General features: G+C 38.3%; 1 protein-coding gene across 1 annotated transcript in view; it reads left to right on the plus strand.

The window, feature by feature from the left end:
- Abca6 (ATP binding cassette subfamily A member 6) overlaps positions 1 to 16,561 on the plus strand; it is a 60,166-nt gene that overhangs the window by 20,728 nt on the left and 22,877 nt on the right. The window contains exons 11-21 of the mRNA XM_045158159.1: positions 2,285 to 2,343; positions 4,371 to 4,481; positions 5,010 to 5,185; positions 5,741 to 5,860; positions 6,259 to 6,397; positions 7,154 to 7,244; positions 7,698 to 7,837; positions 12,619 to 12,735; positions 14,448 to 14,646; positions 15,291 to 15,457; positions 16,365 to 16,498. Coding sequence (XP_045014094.1) covers positions 2,285 to 2,343; positions 4,371 to 4,481; positions 5,010 to 5,185; positions 5,741 to 5,860; positions 6,259 to 6,397; positions 7,154 to 7,244; positions 7,698 to 7,837; positions 12,619 to 12,735; positions 14,448 to 14,646; positions 15,291 to 15,457; positions 16,365 to 16,498 — 1,453 coding nt within the window. The remainder of the gene's footprint in view (positions 1 to 2,284; positions 2,344 to 4,370; positions 4,482 to 5,009; positions 5,186 to 5,740; positions 5,861 to 6,258; positions 6,398 to 7,153; positions 7,245 to 7,697; positions 7,838 to 12,618; positions 12,736 to 14,447; positions 14,647 to 15,290; positions 15,458 to 16,364; positions 16,499 to 16,561) is intronic.

Below are 16,561 nucleotides of genomic sequence, written 5' to 3' on the forward strand. Positions count from 1 at the left end.
GGAAACAACCTGGGTGGTTTCATCATTTGTTCTCTAGATGATAGCCATTCTACAGGAGATGGAATCTCAAAGTAATTTTTTGTTGTTGTAGTTCATTTGTTTTGTTTTTTTCTGTTTTTCGAGGTAGGGTCTCACTCTGGTCCAGGCTGACCTGGAATTTAACTCTGTAGTTTCAGGGTGGTCTTGAACTCATGGTGTTCCTCCTACCTCTGCCTCCCGAGTGCTGGGATTAAAGGCGTGTGCCACCACATCCATCTCTAAGTAGTTTTAATTTGCATTTCCCTGATGGGGAAGGATGTAGAACATGTTTTTAGATGTTCATAAGCCATCTGTATTTCTTCTTTTGAGAACTCTGTTTACTTCCACAGCCCATTTTTTTTTAATTGAGATGTTTGATTTCTCATTATTTAGTGTCTTGAGTTCTTTATATATCCTGGATATAAATCATCTGTCAGATATATAGATGGCAAAGATTTTCTCCCATTCTGTAGGCTGACTCTTTGCTCTATTCACAGTGTCTGTTGCTGTACAAAAGCTTTGTAATCTCATGAGATCCCAGTGGTTGGTTAGTGGTTTTATTTCCTGAGCAACTGGGTTTATATTTAGAAAGTCATTGCCTACGCCAATAAATTGAAGGGTTTCTCCCACTTTTTCCTCCAGCAATTTCAGACTTTCAGGTCTGATATTAAGATCTTTGATCCACTTGGACTCGATTCTTGCATATGTAGAGAGATACGGATCTATTTTCGTCCTTCTACATATAGATATCCAGTTTTCCCAGCACCATTTGTTAAAGAGGCTGTCTTTTCTCCAATGAATATTTTTGGCACTTTTGTTGAAAATCAGATGGCTGTAGCTTCCCAGACTTGCATCTGGGTTCTCTATTCTATTCCATTGAACTATGTATCTGTCTTTGTGACAGTACCATACTGTTTTTGTTACTATGGCTTTTTTTTTTTAAAAAAAGGTCTCATTTATTTTATTCTTATTTATCTATTTTTATTTGAAACAGAGGGAGAGGGGGGATGGTATCAGGAGCATAAAAGTAGCTGCTGCTAGTCCACAGTCTGGCAGCTTTCTCCTTTGTATTCAGTTTGAGACTCCCATTCCATGGGATGGGACTCCCCACAGCTTGAACTCCCTCAAAGACTGGAGGTTTATCTCTCAGGTGATTCTAGACCCAACGAAGTTCACAGGAGAGATTAACCATCACAAATCCACCCCTTGTTAACTTGATATTCAAAAAGCCTTAATCTTCTAACTTTTTTGTCCCCATAATCTCATGGACATCTCATAAGGCAAAATGCATTCAGTCCAACTTCAAGAGTACCCATGGTCTTTAGAAGTCCCAACACCATTTAAAATACAGAGTGAGCCTTCCCATCCCAAAGGTGAGCAATGGGAGCAGAGCAAGGAAAGATCAGACCCAAGCAAGACCCAAACTCAGCAGGACAGACACCAAACCCTGGATCTCCCTGCTCAGCGTCTGAAATTGGGGTGGAGTCATCCAGTCTCCCCGGTTGCAGACGCCTTCCCTCCATGCCTGGAGCACATGTAGCCTCTCAGGCACCGGCTCCATTTCATGCTTTCTTAAGTATCTACAAAATCTGGGAGTCTCCACTGCAGTGTCAACGTCACCTTTGCAACTTCACACAATGGCCTCTTCCAGAACTCTGACCTTGCAGTAACTTGCCTGGCCTTAGTGGCTCTCAAGAACTGTGGTATAAGATTTCATGACCCCCTTCAATATCGTATCTCTCATGACTGAAGAACCAGTCATGTCAACCAAAGGAACCCTGGCTTTCCCTCTCAGGCTTCTGAGGAAATTCCAAGGAGTGATAAGGAGTAAATACAATAATCTTCAGGGGCAAATCATCCTAATTTGGACATGAAGACACATTTGTATAAAGCCAGTGCTTAGGAAGTGAAGTCAGAAAGATGAAGGAGTTTAAGGTTTGCATGTGCAACCTACCAAGAATGAGGCCATGAGACCTGTCTAAAAAAAAAATAGTTGCTCTTCATCTTAGATTAGTTAATGTGGGTTTAATTGAAATCTTTGAGGGTAGTTATCAGGCAACATATCCCTTTGGATTTCAGTATGCCTAGTGTCTTTTTTTTTTTAAGCTCAGGAGTTAATTAATTAAAAATGGGTCCTTTTACCTGAATATCCCAGTTATGTCATTCATGTGTTTTTACATAAAGTATATTTGGATAAATTTCTGCATCTTTCTATATTATTTGTTACCTGTGTGTTAGTTGAGTAAATACTCCTTTACTATTTCAGAATCAGAAATGTTAAAAAAGAATATAAAGGAAAGTCTGGCAAAGTGGAAGCACTGAAAGGTAAAGGAAAATATTTCACTGTTCCTTTCACTTTATTAGGAAAAACTGCAAACCCTTCAATATGAGAATGTGAAGATATGGAAACAATGGAAAGAAAATAAGCCTGTCTCTAAACCCTACTGCCTGGACATTAAAAATAACTGAAGTTTTGTTGTAAAATTCCTCAAGATAGTCATTGATCTATTAATTTAACAAAATGTAATCATACAAGCAAAAATCAAGCTTCAGTTTATTTTTTAAATGTAACTTTGTTATAAATACATGTGTTATTTGTTTTGTGATGTGAGAACATCACATTTAGGGTCTCACACATTTTTAATAGGGAAATACATATATAAAAATATATAATACACACATAGCACCAGTGGAGTAGTGAAACTGAAACAAGATGACTAAAATCTTTGGCAGTGAATTAAATTCTCCAGTCAATGTCCTATGACAAAAATAGTTTATAATTTTTGTGTGAACAAGCATATTTTATTACCAGCAGGTCTAATACATGTAGTTTTATACAACAAATATTTAAGCAAATATCAAAGTTGGCAACTGTATTTCCTAGAGGTTCACTTGCTTTTCTTAAGAAATAATTGTTATGAGAATGGCATATTTTGCAAAAGACGAAAGTTAAAACCTAGAAAAATGAACCATAAGCCCTGCCTAAGACAGAGCGTTCTCTATCTACTCTGTTTCTATCGTGTTCATTTCCAACACGTGCCATTGACTCTTTTTTTTTTTTTTTTGAGTAGGATGTTTGATGGTTAAATGTGTTTGAGAGCAACTTTATTCTCCCTTGAGTTTTTTCCTCATCAAATTCCATCCAGAGCTGTGATTTCTTTTACTTTTGGCTGAGGATTTCTTGAGGTAATTTAAAATTTTAATTCAAATTTCCAGAGTACATTATGAGCTACCCTTTTTCTCATAAATAACCACAAACTTCTCCTATCCAAACTTCTTTAAATTATTCAAGGATTTTTCCCATTTTAGTACAGAAAAACAGAATTGGAGCCACGTGGAGTTGCTCACTGCGAGTCCTAGGTGGGAGTGCATGCTCTCAGCCTTTTCTTTATGCAGCTAGTCCTTGAGTCCGCTCTGGGTCACCTTGGAGAACACGATGTTAAAATCCCCTATCTACAGTGGCTAAGTAACATGTGATACTGTACTGACATGATCAGCTCAACTACCCCCAAAGTGTGTGACATCTACTTTATTTGTTTTGTGATGTGAGAACATCACAAGCACTAGAATGAATGCTCTTGCTCAATCTTTATGATGGTCATTGTTTCCTGAAGATAAATGGGTAGCAGCTCACTTCCTTAATAATTTTAAGTCTCAATTCATATTTCAGTTCATTTCCCTGTAAGATTCTAAAATTCCATACTTATAAGCATATATATTTAAACATGACAATAGTAATAAATACACAGACCTCACTGAGGACATACCATGGGCTGGGACCTGTGGTAAGTACTTTATACTTTTTATATTTAATTTGGTGAAAATTAGATTAATAATCTCCCTAACATTGCATATGGGGAACCTGAGGTTTGCCTTGCCTTTTTGCTGTGATAAGAGACAGTTCCAAGGATAACTGGCATCATCTGTCTCTCACTCTTGAAATTAAAACACCATGATTTTCCATTAAAAAACAACAAGGATAAAAGATATTAGTGTACTTTTAAAAAAAACTTATTGAATCTTATTTATTAAATAATGGAAGATAATTTTTGAAGATTTTGGAAGTTAATTTTATTAATTTTTATACTCATTTTGCCCACTTTAGCCTTCCATGAGTCATGCTGTGTTAACTTATGTGCATGGCACTGATGTCACTATGGCATGGTGGCACTGTTCGAGTTACTCCAGCTCTTCAGTGTGTTATTTTGGCACTTAGGAAACACTGAACATTATATAAAGTGTTGAAATTTTTGATGAAGACACCATGGAATTTAGCTGTCTTGTTACACATTTGGAACCAGCCCTGTCTAACTCCCTTGTGTTTATAATATTTATATCTTATACTATAACAGGATTGTTCTTTGACATATATGAAAGTCAAATCACAGCAATTCTTGGTCACAGTGGAGCCGGCAAATCTTCATTATTAAACATCCTTAATGGATTATCTGTTCCAACAGAAGGTGAGCAGAAAGATATTACCCAAAGTCTAGCTACTTGATCATCAAAGGCCTGGGTATACCTGCTTTATTTTTAAATTCTGTGACTTGAAAGACATAGTATTTATCTAAAGTTGCTTTCTAGAACTCTATGATTTTGAAACTATTTCACAGTTTTCATGAGAATCCTCTTTATCCCATAGTGTGATATTTCTGAAATGTATACTACTATAGGCTTATATTTATGTTAAGAACAGTAAATTTCTGTCAAATTATTAAGTCATCATTTTAAATATCTATGAAATTTTCTTGCTGGGCTGGAGAGATGGCTTAGTGGTTAAGACACTCACCTGTGGAGCCTAAGGACCTAGGTTTGATTCCCCAGTATCTACGTAAGCCAGATGCACAAGGTGGTACATGCACCTGGAGTTCGTTGGCTGTGACTAGAAGCCCAGGTGTGCCCATTCTCTCCTCTCTCTCTAACAAATAAATTAAAATTAATAAAAGAAATTACCTTGCCAACATTCACTTGTTTTTAACTTCTTTTCCCAGGATCAGTAACCATCTATAATAAAAATCTCTCTGAAATGCAAGACCTGAAGGAAATCAGAAAGATAACTGGTGTTTGTCCTCAACATAATGTTCAGTTTGATGCCCTCACTGTGAAGGAGAACCTCCACCTGTTTGCCACAGTGAAAGGGATTCATCCAGGAGAGGTGGCACGAGAGGTAGGTAGTGTGGTTAGATTCACTGTTGTGTGGTTAGATTCACGGAACTGCCAGCCATTGCCCACATTAAATCATGATCACAGAATTCTCCTTAGTGACTTCTCAACCTGTGTGAGTAACATTTGATCCTATAAACATATCTACTGCTTTATGGACAGTTAAAATTGTATAATAATGGGCAGAAGGTACTGGGAAGATTACTTAGTGGTTAAAAGCACTTGCTTGCAAGCCTGCTGGCTTGAGTCCAGTTCCCCATTACTCATGTATCTAGTAACTAACAGTGCAAAGGGCTGCACAGGTCTGTGATCCCAACGCATTTATGTCAATGAAAGCTCACTGGACCTCATTGTCAATGAAGCTCATTGACCAGCTAGGCTGGTGCACATACTGGGACAAGACAATAAGAGGGGCCCTGTCTCAAAATGAAGGCAAAAGGAGAGGACAGACACCCCACGATTGCCCTCCACATCCATTCACACACATAAACAAACAACCAAACAACTGTATAATAATGGGCCATTTTGTATTCTTAGCTTCGTATATTCTCTTGTACAGGTACAAAAAATTTTATTGGAAATGGACATGCAACCTATTCAGGATAACCTTGCTGAAAGTTTAAGTGAAGGGCAGAAAAGAAAGCTGACCTTTGGGATTGCCATGCTAGGAGAGCCTCGAGTAAGTGACATTATGCATGGGAGGAAAGGAGATTGCCAGTGAAAAGTCACATTCTTTTTTATCACTAATGGTGGCATAGTTTTCACTGGGAGAGTAAGGAGGAGAATCTGAGTATCTATGCATAAGTATACAGGAAACAGACTTTTTTTTTTTTTTTTTTTAGGTTTTTGAGGTAGGGTCTCACTGTAGCCCAGGCTGACTTTGGATTCACTATGGAGTTTCAGGGTGGCCTCGAACTCACAGCAATCCTCCTACCTCTGCTTCCCAAGTGCTGGGATTAAAGGCATGTGCCACCACGCCTGGCTGTTTGGTTTTTGTTTGCTTCCTATCTTCCCTGCTATCATATGGAGATAGCAAACATGAAGAAGACATATTTTGTTTATCTTTATTCTCTATAGATTTTACTCTTAGATGAACCTACAGTTGGGCTTGATCCCTTCTCGAGGCAGCGAGTGTGGAGTTTTCTGAATGAACGCAGAGCAAATCGTGTGATCCTCTTGAGTACCCAGTTTGTGGATGAGGCTGACATCCTAGCTGGTAATCGGGGGCTTCTTATCTCAGTGTCACAATGAACAGTTTGGGACATTTACATGTTATGTTTATTCCTGAAGAAGAGCCCTATTCTCATTACCTAGACTCCAAAGCCATCGAGGATGATACAAAGCTGGCCCCTTGTGGAGTTCCTCATGGGCTGGGTGTTTGCTAGCTTCTGACCACTAAGGAAAAACAGTGATGATTTTTTTTTCCAGATAAGCCATGTGTTCACTGAAGCACCCTCTTATTTAACATGTTTACTTGAAAGTAGTCACTCATTGTTAAAAGGTGCCACAGGTGCCTTGCAATTCTCCCCTCATGTGGGATTTTGGAGATGCTATATGTTTTCAAGTTTACAATGGTAGGGGAGAGGAAACAAAATAGTATAACCCAATTGTGAATATGACCAACATGCAATATTTCCATAAAATAACATTCCCAATAAAAATGTGCAGTAGGGGCTGTTAAGGTACTTTTCTATGAAGCCTAAGGACCCAAGTTTGATTCCCCAGTACACACGTAAGCCAGATGTACATGGTGGCACATACATCTGGAGTTCATTTGCATTGGCTAGAGGCCCTGGTACACCCATTCTCTCTCTCTTGTTCTCTCTCTCTCTCATAAATATAAAAAATGTGATAGTATAGCCATACCCCAGAGGACACTTCTTTTGAATTCTGAGCTGTGATGTCTTACTTATATTTTATAGAGAAGGAAATGACTTCTAATATTCTTTCTCATTTGTTTGTTTTCACTCAGATAGAAAAATGATCATGTCCAGTGGAAGTCTGAAGTATGCAGGCTCTTCTGTCTTTTTGAAGAGAAAATGGGGTCTTGGCTATCACTTAAGGTAAAGATTTTTTTTCAGGAAAGACTGGATATAGATTTTTTTAAACTTATTTATGTATTTGAGAAAGCAAGAGAGAGAAAGAGGCAGATAGAGCAAGAATGGGCACTCCAGGACCTCCAGCCACTGCAAACGAACTCCAGACGCATGTGCTACTTTGTACATCTGGCTAACGTGGGTCCTGGGGAATCTAACCGAGGTCCTTTGGCTTTGCAGGCAAATATCTTAACCATTAAGCCATCTCTCTAGCCCTGGATATAGATATTTTTATATTGGTATAGAAAAATGCTTACAATTAAGAAACAGAATGAATCTCATGTTTCATCTCTGCTATAGTGTCCTGATGAGTGTTTTCCAAATATTATCTTCTTGGCTCTTTATATCTTCATAAAGGCTTAGATATCGCTTATGTGGTAACAGTCAAAAAATGTAGTTGTCATTTCTTTTTAACATTAGTTTATATAGGAATGAAGCATGTGATCCAGAGCAAATAACATCATCCATTACTCACCACATCCCTGATGCAAAATTAAAAATAAAAAACAAAGAAAAGCTTGTGTATACGTTGCCATTGGAAAGGACAAATAAATTTCCAGGTAACTTACATATGACTACAATATATTTAAATTTGAGAATAAGAATGTGCAACTATTGTAATTTTCATTATGTAGTGGACTTGAATTTTGCCTCAGGTCCTCGTTTTCTGGGCAGAACTTGAGATGAAGATTTGAATGTGAATAATTCATTTAGCAGTTGGTGTGTGGAAGCACCAGAAGAGGATGGAGACATGACAGGGAGGAAGGGAAACTCGGGAAGTTCGCGTGATTGGCCAGGTTTCTGAGATAGACCACTGAAGGGAAACATGCTGGGGGATAAAGGAATGAGTATGTGGCTCAGTGTCCCACTGAGGAGTCATCACCGGCTAAGGGATATACTCAGGAATAGTAACGTTCTGGCCCTCTGGCTTTCTGGGAACATGAACTTAGAATATTGCCAAGCCTAGAATCTTGTCAGGTAGTTGATTTTTATTTTTATTTTTAATAATTATTGTGTCCAGATGGTGAGGAGAACATGTAAGTGGGGCACTGAGGTTTATGCCATAGGCTTCATTCTGTATTTTAATTAAAATTTATATGGATTTATTTTGCAGAGAAGAAGATAGCTTACTTATTTTGAGTTTAACATGTGCCCTTAGTCTGTTGGGTAGCTCAAACTAGGATTTTTACTTTCAAGGAGAGAGAGAGAGAGAGAGAAAGAATGCACACACCAGGACCTCTAGCCACCACCAAAGAATTCCAGATGCATGCATCACTTTGTGAATTTATGTGGGTACTGGAGAATCGAAATTAGGTCATTAAGCTTTGCAGGAAAATACCTTAATCACAGAGCCATCTTTTCAGGTGCAATCTAGAACTGTTTTTTAAAGGGCATTCTAAAATACACCAAGAATACCATGCAAATTATGTGAGTTACCGTCCTATGGTTTTATGTGTATCTGCTCATTCAAGACATCCAGTATACCTAGTCTCTGAGGTGGTGCTATAGAAATGCAGAAATATAGTTTTTGTTTATTTAAACAGCTTTTTTATTTTATTTAAACTTTTTTTTTTTTTTTTTTTTGGTTTTTTGAGGTAAGGTCTCACTCTGGTCCAGGCTGACCTGGAATTAACTCTGTAGTCTCAGGGTGGCCTTGAACTCATGGCGATCCTCCTACCTCTGCCTCCCAAGTGCTGGGATTAAAGGCATGTGCCACCACGCCCGGCTAAACATTTATTTTTAAGTGTAACTTTCTATTATCCTAATTTATTTTGTTTTATCTTTAACTTGGCATACAGAGATTTACGTATCATTCATCCTGACATTTTCATATACAATTTGTTTTAGTTGCTTCTCTTTCTACATCATCCCCAATTCCCCTCTACCCCACACTCTTTCCTCTCCCACTCTCCCAGTTCTCCTCCAAGCCACTGTAGGATCTAATGTGTAAAAGTAGAATGGCATTTGAGAAAGTCAGTCCTTGGAGTCAGTGTCGCCGTGGCTTGGGCAGCACATACCACGCCTGCAGTGACCTCCAGTCACTCCACATCCACTTTGTGTTCCCACCTGGTGCTGACCTCTAATCTTTTGATTTGTTTCTGAAAAGCACACACACACAATGAAGCATTACACTTTTTTAAAAATCCAAAGCCATTTAAAAAATGCTCAGTTATGAACCCATACAAAGTTTACTTCCCGCTTGCCACCAGGACCGTTGGATGTCTTCATTCCTCCGGCCACCTTCTCAGGTGGCTTCAGACTGAACAAGTTGTAGCCAGTGTTCAGCTATCCTCCAAGCTAGTGCAGGGCTTTCTTCAGGTGAGGGTGTGTTGTGTCTGGTTTTGCTAGTACAGCGCCCAGATTTCAAGAACTGCCAGTTTTTCCTGATGCAGATCCTGAGACTTACTTCTGCTGTTCAGTTTCTCAAACTGAAGCTTGTTGAAAATAATGTGTAAGTGTTGTTTGCTTTGTTATTGCAATTATTCCTAATTAAAACAGCATTTAATGCAAAAAGGTAGAATGGTAACAAAAAGTGACTATAAAGAAATGAGCTGTAAGAGGGGTGAGGGCAGGGTGAAATGACACAGGTGACATGTAAACAGAAGTAGAGAGAATATTGTCCTAATTTAATTTTTTTAATTTATTTATTTGAGAGCGACAGACACACAGAGAGAAAGACAGATAGAGGGAGAGAGAGAGAATGGGCGCGCCAGGGCTTCCAGCCTCTGCAAACGAACTCCAGATGCGTGCGCCCCCTTGTACATCTGGCTAACGTAGGACCTGGGGAACTGAGCCTCGAACCGGGGTCCTTAGGCTTCACAGGCAAGCGCTTAACCGCTAAGCCATCTCTCCAGCCCTATTGTCCTAATTTAAATAAGCTATTTCAGAGCAGTCTTTCAGGGAAATAATCAGGAATTCACTCAGATTTCAGCTGTATTCTCCAATATGGAATCTCTCTTTTCCTTGTAGCAGCATGGAAGCTGATATTCTGCATTATGTTATCCTGTGTTTTGGATTAAGAGCACATGAAGTACAACTGGTTCCCCATCTCTTATTTGTCAAAGAAGGATGATGCATAGTCATACTCTGGTACCACGTAGGCAGAGCTTCTGGTGTTCAAGTCTCACCACGTAGCAGACACTTTACACCAACCAAGCCTTCTAATGGTTGAATGGCATGCTTGTGCCAATCCTAGTACATGGAACTCAGGTCTCTTAAATGCCATGCCCATGTAGGGAAACGCACTGCTTGTGCCTAGTCTCGCTTATCTAGTTGCTCAGTCCTAGTGCTGGCCCATCATCCCACCCACGTAACGAGAGATAGAATTCTGGATTCCCCAAGAAGCTGACATCCCAGTATCCCTAGGAAAGACATGATTAATCAATGTTCACCACAAATCCATTACATTCAAGGAACTGCTTCAGGGACTAGAAACACAGAATTAGACACGGCATATGAGTCTGCTCCCTCAGGCAGGCAATGTTCAACTAGAGAGGAAAAAGTATATGTGCAAAGTCAATAAAATTGTATGAGAAAATGCTACACAAAAGCCACATGAATTAGAGTGATGACTGCTGTTAAGGTGGCATTTATTTATTAACTCATTCATCTGTGTGTGTGTGTGTGTGTGTGTGTGTGTGTGTGTGTGTGTGTTTGCATGTGCACACACACACTTATGCTAAAGTTTGAATCCATGGCTTCATGTATGCTAGTTAACAACTCTATCACTGATCATAAAAGGCTATAAGAAAATGGTCAAGTATACTCCAAGTGGAGGGGAAAATGTCTAAGTCTAAAGCACTATGAAAGGAGTTTTAGGTTTTAAGTTTTATATGGATAGCTTTTATGGATCTGTAGAGGTTTTTGTATTGATACTGATTTTCATTTTAAATGTCTTTAGAAACCAGTAAAAGACATTGAACTGGGAGTAATATGATAATGACTTATATTTTCATTTTCTGAAGAAAGAATAAGTCAGGATAAAGGGGAACAACAGAACAATAGCAGACCATTGCAGACTAGACTGCATTTCAGAGGCCCAGGTAAAAGGTGATGGTGACTGTTCTACCACAGCACACCTATAAAGACGGATGGAGATAGGTGTGTTTGAAACATAATGAGTGATAAAGCTTAAAGGTCTGGGTGATAGCTATATGTAGAATGTGGTCTCTAGATTTTCAGCTTTGTTTATTCAATATAAAATGATGGAATCTATTGTAAAGTGATGTGTAGAACACTTGACACCAGCAGTAGTGCTCTGTTTTGAACAACTTGAAGATGACTTTTGACTTCACCGAGGAGAACTCAAGTATACAGGACACTCAACATCAAGGGACAAAGTGACATATGAATTTGGGAAACTTCAGCGTATAGATGATCTGGATGTGTGTGTGTGTGTGTGTAGAGAGAGAGAGAGAGAGACAATGGATTACAACTTTGCGAGAAAGCCAAGGAATTATGAATGTAGTAGAAACTGAGAGTTATAGATGCAATTAGAGGGAAATTGAAATGATGTTTCCATAATCAAAGAAGAAAATGTTTCTAGAGGATAGAACTAGCAAATCCTATTTTTTATGACCTGTATTCCCAGCCCAAGTGCTTTGTTTTTGTTGTTGTTTTTTGAGGTAGGGTCTCACTCTAGCCCAGGCTGACCTGGAATTCACTATGACGTCTCAGGGTGGCCTCGAACTCATGGCGATTCTCCTACCTCTGTTTCCCAAGTGCTGGGATTAAAGGCGTGGGCCACCACTCCCGGCTTGTGTTTTGTTAAAGGTAGAAGAAAAAGTGGGGAGAAGAGAAAGATAAATTTAAAACATTAAAACAAAAATGGAAACTTAGTCACTGGGTGGGAAATTGAAGTTACTGATCATTTTGAAGGGAATATTTTATGTAGCACATGAACAACACATGGACTTGTGGTGCTAAGACGTGACAATGAGAAGCAGGGAGAGCTTTGACCACACATGCACATGGAGGGGATGGGGGGAAGTGACTACATTTTGTTGCTGCTTTGACCACACATGCACATGGAGGGGCAAGAGGAAGTGTTGTTCCTATTTATCTTTGTTTCATGGGTCTTGTAGCAGCTTTGCTTATTATTTGGGGTGACCTAGGATAGAAGAAAATGGTGATGGAGGAAAGGAAGAGAGAGAGCAGGTCACATTTGGAATGTGCTTGGAATGCTGAGAAGGAATGAAATTCAGAACACAAGGGAAATTCATGACCTTTGAGAAGAGCAGTTGCAAGCCTCCACCCATGCAGAAGAAAAGTCTCGAATATTTTCTAGGTTTGGTTATTGATGCTATTTTGTAAATGTCTGTATTACTACTTGTTGCCTTAGACCTCTTCAGTGATCTGGAGAAATATACTGGTAAGGATATGATGGGCTATGATGTCTCCATGTCAACCCTGAATGAAGTGTTCATGAACCTGGAAGGAGAATCTACTACCAAACCAGGTAAAAATCAGTAGTATAGTTCACAGAACTCAGTTTGCAAATGACCTGTGTCCATTCAGTATTTATAATTTATTATGCATGATTCATAGTAAGGACTGTGAATCTTTAAAAAGTTGTCTCTGTGTTTGGCATGGCTGCATTGTTTCCTAACATTGCTGATAGAACTAACCATATACTTTGTCTTGGTGCCTATTCCTCCTTGGAAGCTACTATCTACTTCATCTTTCAACAGTTTCCCCTATCCCTAGGTGCTCACTGCTTCTTAGATACTTACGGACAATGAAACCCTTAAGCAGAAAGTCTGAGCATTCATATGTTATTAAAATTATTTGTAGCTTATTAATACAAAAAGGTCAAATTGAAAAGGATTTTCATTACTACCTTCTAGGTAGTTTAAAGGGTGATAATCAAAAGAAATGATGTTTTGGAGCCCATCCTTTGCCAGATACTTTAACCAGTATATGGGTAGGTAGAAATTGATATATACCACAGCATTTCCTTTTTACAGTAACAAATGTGGTTGGTACCATTTTGCAGGTGAAAAAAAATCAGACTTTAGAGCAGATAAATAATCCTTCCCAAGTCATGCTGTTTAATTTATGTATGTGGGACTCACGGACATATCTTTCAGAGGTGGCAAGCTTTTCCCTATAATTCTGAATTATTTATGCCTTGGTATTACATATTGATGATGGATTATTTCTATGATGAGGTTTTACTATTAACACGTGTGTGTGTGTGTGTGTGTGTGTGTGTGTGTGTGTGTGTGTGTGTGTGTATTTATGTATGGACATGTCTGGCCTCTCAGAATTATTGTAAACAAATTCCTGACACATGAGACACTTTTTGCATCCAGCTTACATGAGTACCTTGGGAATTAAATCCAGGCCAGCAGGCTTTTCAGGCAAGCACCTTTAATCACCAATTTTTAGCCCATGATGAGGAATTTTTTGAATCCCCCAGAATATTATTACATTTGATACTTCGTGTTTTAAAATACTAAGCATAGCAAGGTCACTCATTTTCTAAACTCTTATTTTCTAAAAAAAAATTATTTATCTATTTGAGAGAGGGAGAACATAGAGACAGAGAGCAATAGAGAGAAGAGGCAGGTAGAGAAACAGAGAAAGTAGGCCTAGGGCATCCAGCAATGCCAATGACCCAAGATGCATGCACTACCTTGTGCATCTGGCTTACATGAGTACTGGGGAATTGAACCTGGGTCCTTACCCATTATAGGCAAGTGTCTTTTACCACTAAGCCATCTCTCCAGCCCTCAACTCTTCTTTTGATATGCATTTTGTGTATTTTCTCATTGAGTTTGTAGAATTTGAACATTATTCTGGGTTTCTTCTATGGTCTGCAATGTAACCACAATTTTATTTGGAATATTTTAATTTTTTTACATTTGGTAATTATAAAATACAATTATAGAAAGAAGATACTCAAGACAGTGATCTTCATAAGATTTTGAAAATGTTTTTTAAAACAGTTCTTTGAATCTATGTATAAAACTGTAAACAAATATAAAATAAACAGTTTAAGTAAGAAATTAGCCACAATACCCTAGGATGGTGATAATTAGAGTATATGTTTGAAAATGTTTTTTAAAACAAGTTCTCTGAATCTATGTATAAAACTGTAAACAAATATAAAATAAACACTTTAAGTAAGAAATTAGCCACAATACCCTAGGATGGTGATAATTAGAGTATATGTTCATGTAGGCTTCAAATGCACAGAAATGGTAAGAGACTCAGAAAGCCTAAGTGAAGTAGAGTCAACTTACTCTTCTCTTCCGGACGTGCACAAGGCTCTGAGCAGCATGTGTCTGTGGAGAATGCAGGTCTGCGCAATGGCACGGCTCCGTCTCTTAAAGTTAAAACGTGGGAGAAAATCACTCTTGACCTTGTGAGTATTGTAGCATTGTCATTGTTTTAAACAATGACTTTAATTTTTTTCATCTTTATTTATTTGAGAGTGACAGAGAGAGAGAGTGAAAGATAGATAGATAGATAGATAGACAGATAGATAGATAGATGGAAAGATAGAGAGAGAGAGAATGGGCATGCCAGGGCTTCCAGCCACTGCAAACAAACTCCAGATGCATGCACCCCTTTGTGCATCTGGCTAATGTGGGTCCTGGGTAATTAAGCCTCGAACTGTGGTCCTTAGGCTTCACAGGCAAGTACTTAATCACTATGCCATCTCTCCAGCTCTGAACAATGACTTTTATAAGAGATTAAAACCAGAAAATTATTTAGAAAGGAAAGACAAATGTTGCATTTGATTTCATTGAAAGTGGGATTATACCTAGCTCTTGATTCAACTTACAAATATAGCCTATTATGTTTAATTTTCATAGTTAGAAGACATGACCTTTAAATAACAAGGGCACTTAACCCTATGTAGTATGTTGAGCTATGACTTAGACTGTAGCACCTAGAATCATAGCTGGCATAAGGTAATTTAACTTTTGACAAATAGTTGTAGAACATCTCACTGAGCAAATAAAATTGCCCTAGGGTCCTATGGTAATTTTTCTTATTGTTTAGGCTATTGATATTTGGAATTGGATTGTTCCCATTGATTATGGAAAAGCAAGCTCATTCTATGGTGGATGAGGGTGCTGACTGGGAATTTAAAACAGAGTTATATTTCTTGTCTCCTGGACAACTTCCTCAGGATCTTCGTACCAGCCTATTAATCATCAATAACACAGGTAGAAAAGAAACAAAGATTTCACCCACAAAGAAATTACTTTTATTGTTAAATAGAACATGAGAGGACAAGAAAATTAAAACAAAAGGGCAATGTACATTTGCAGAAAAGAGCTTATGTGAGACAGTGTGTTTTCCTCGAATTTGGAGGGCACAGGGGTGATGGAGGGTCCGAGAGAAGGACCCCAAGTCAAGGCGCAATCTACTTGAGTAGAGCTACTTCTATCTGCCTGGCAACCCTAAGACAGATAAATGTTATCTTAGTTGAGCCCCTTTATTTTCAGATTCTGTTACAACAGTTTAACCTATATACCATACATATGATATGAAGAGATTGACATGTAAAGATGCGTATATCTGTACCCATGTTCTTCAGTGAGATACAACAGGATTCAGGAAAACCTATCTTGCTAGCCCAAAGAATGTGTAATTTTTTAAAACTAATATTCTGGAAGGGAAAACATTAAGTTTCCCCAAGGTGTTTAACAAAACCAAAGTAAGTTCTCTCTTGATGAGTTCTTTGCCAATTCCAGGTTATATAATAACATGCTTTCACATGGTATACTGTAAATATCTACTTTTGAAACTCTTTAAATATTTTTATTTATTTATTTTAAAGAGAAAAATAGAGGGGAGAGAGAGAGAGAAAGAGAGAGAGACAGAGAGACAGAGAGAGAGAGAGAGAGAGAGAGAGAGAGAGAGAAAGAAAGAATGGCCTCCAACCATTGCAAATGAGCTCCAGATATATGTGTCATTTTGTGTATTTGGCTTTACAAGGGTGCTAGGGAATCAAACCTCAGTCACTAGGCTTTTCAGGCAAGCACATTAACCACTGACCCACTTCTTCAGGCCTCTTAGAACTCTTTAGAAAATAAATATATTCTTGCTTTGTTATTAACTTTATGCTAGAATCAAATATTGAAGATTTTATACAATCACTGAAGCATCAAAATATACTTTTGGAAGTAGATGACTTTGAAAACAGAAATGGCACTGAAGGCCTGTCATACAATGGAGCTATCATAGTTTCTGGTAAACAGAAGGTATGCTTATCTCTTGTTTTTTTTACTTTATGACAATAACATACATACACAGTAAGGACTTCA

Source organism: Jaculus jaculus, chromosome 9 (assembly GCF_020740685.1).
Source record: "Jaculus jaculus isolate mJacJac1 chromosome 9, mJacJac1.mat.Y.cur, whole genome shotgun sequence".
In the NCBI taxonomy this organism is placed as follows: Eukaryota; Metazoa; Chordata; class Mammalia; order Rodentia; family Dipodidae; genus Jaculus; species Jaculus jaculus.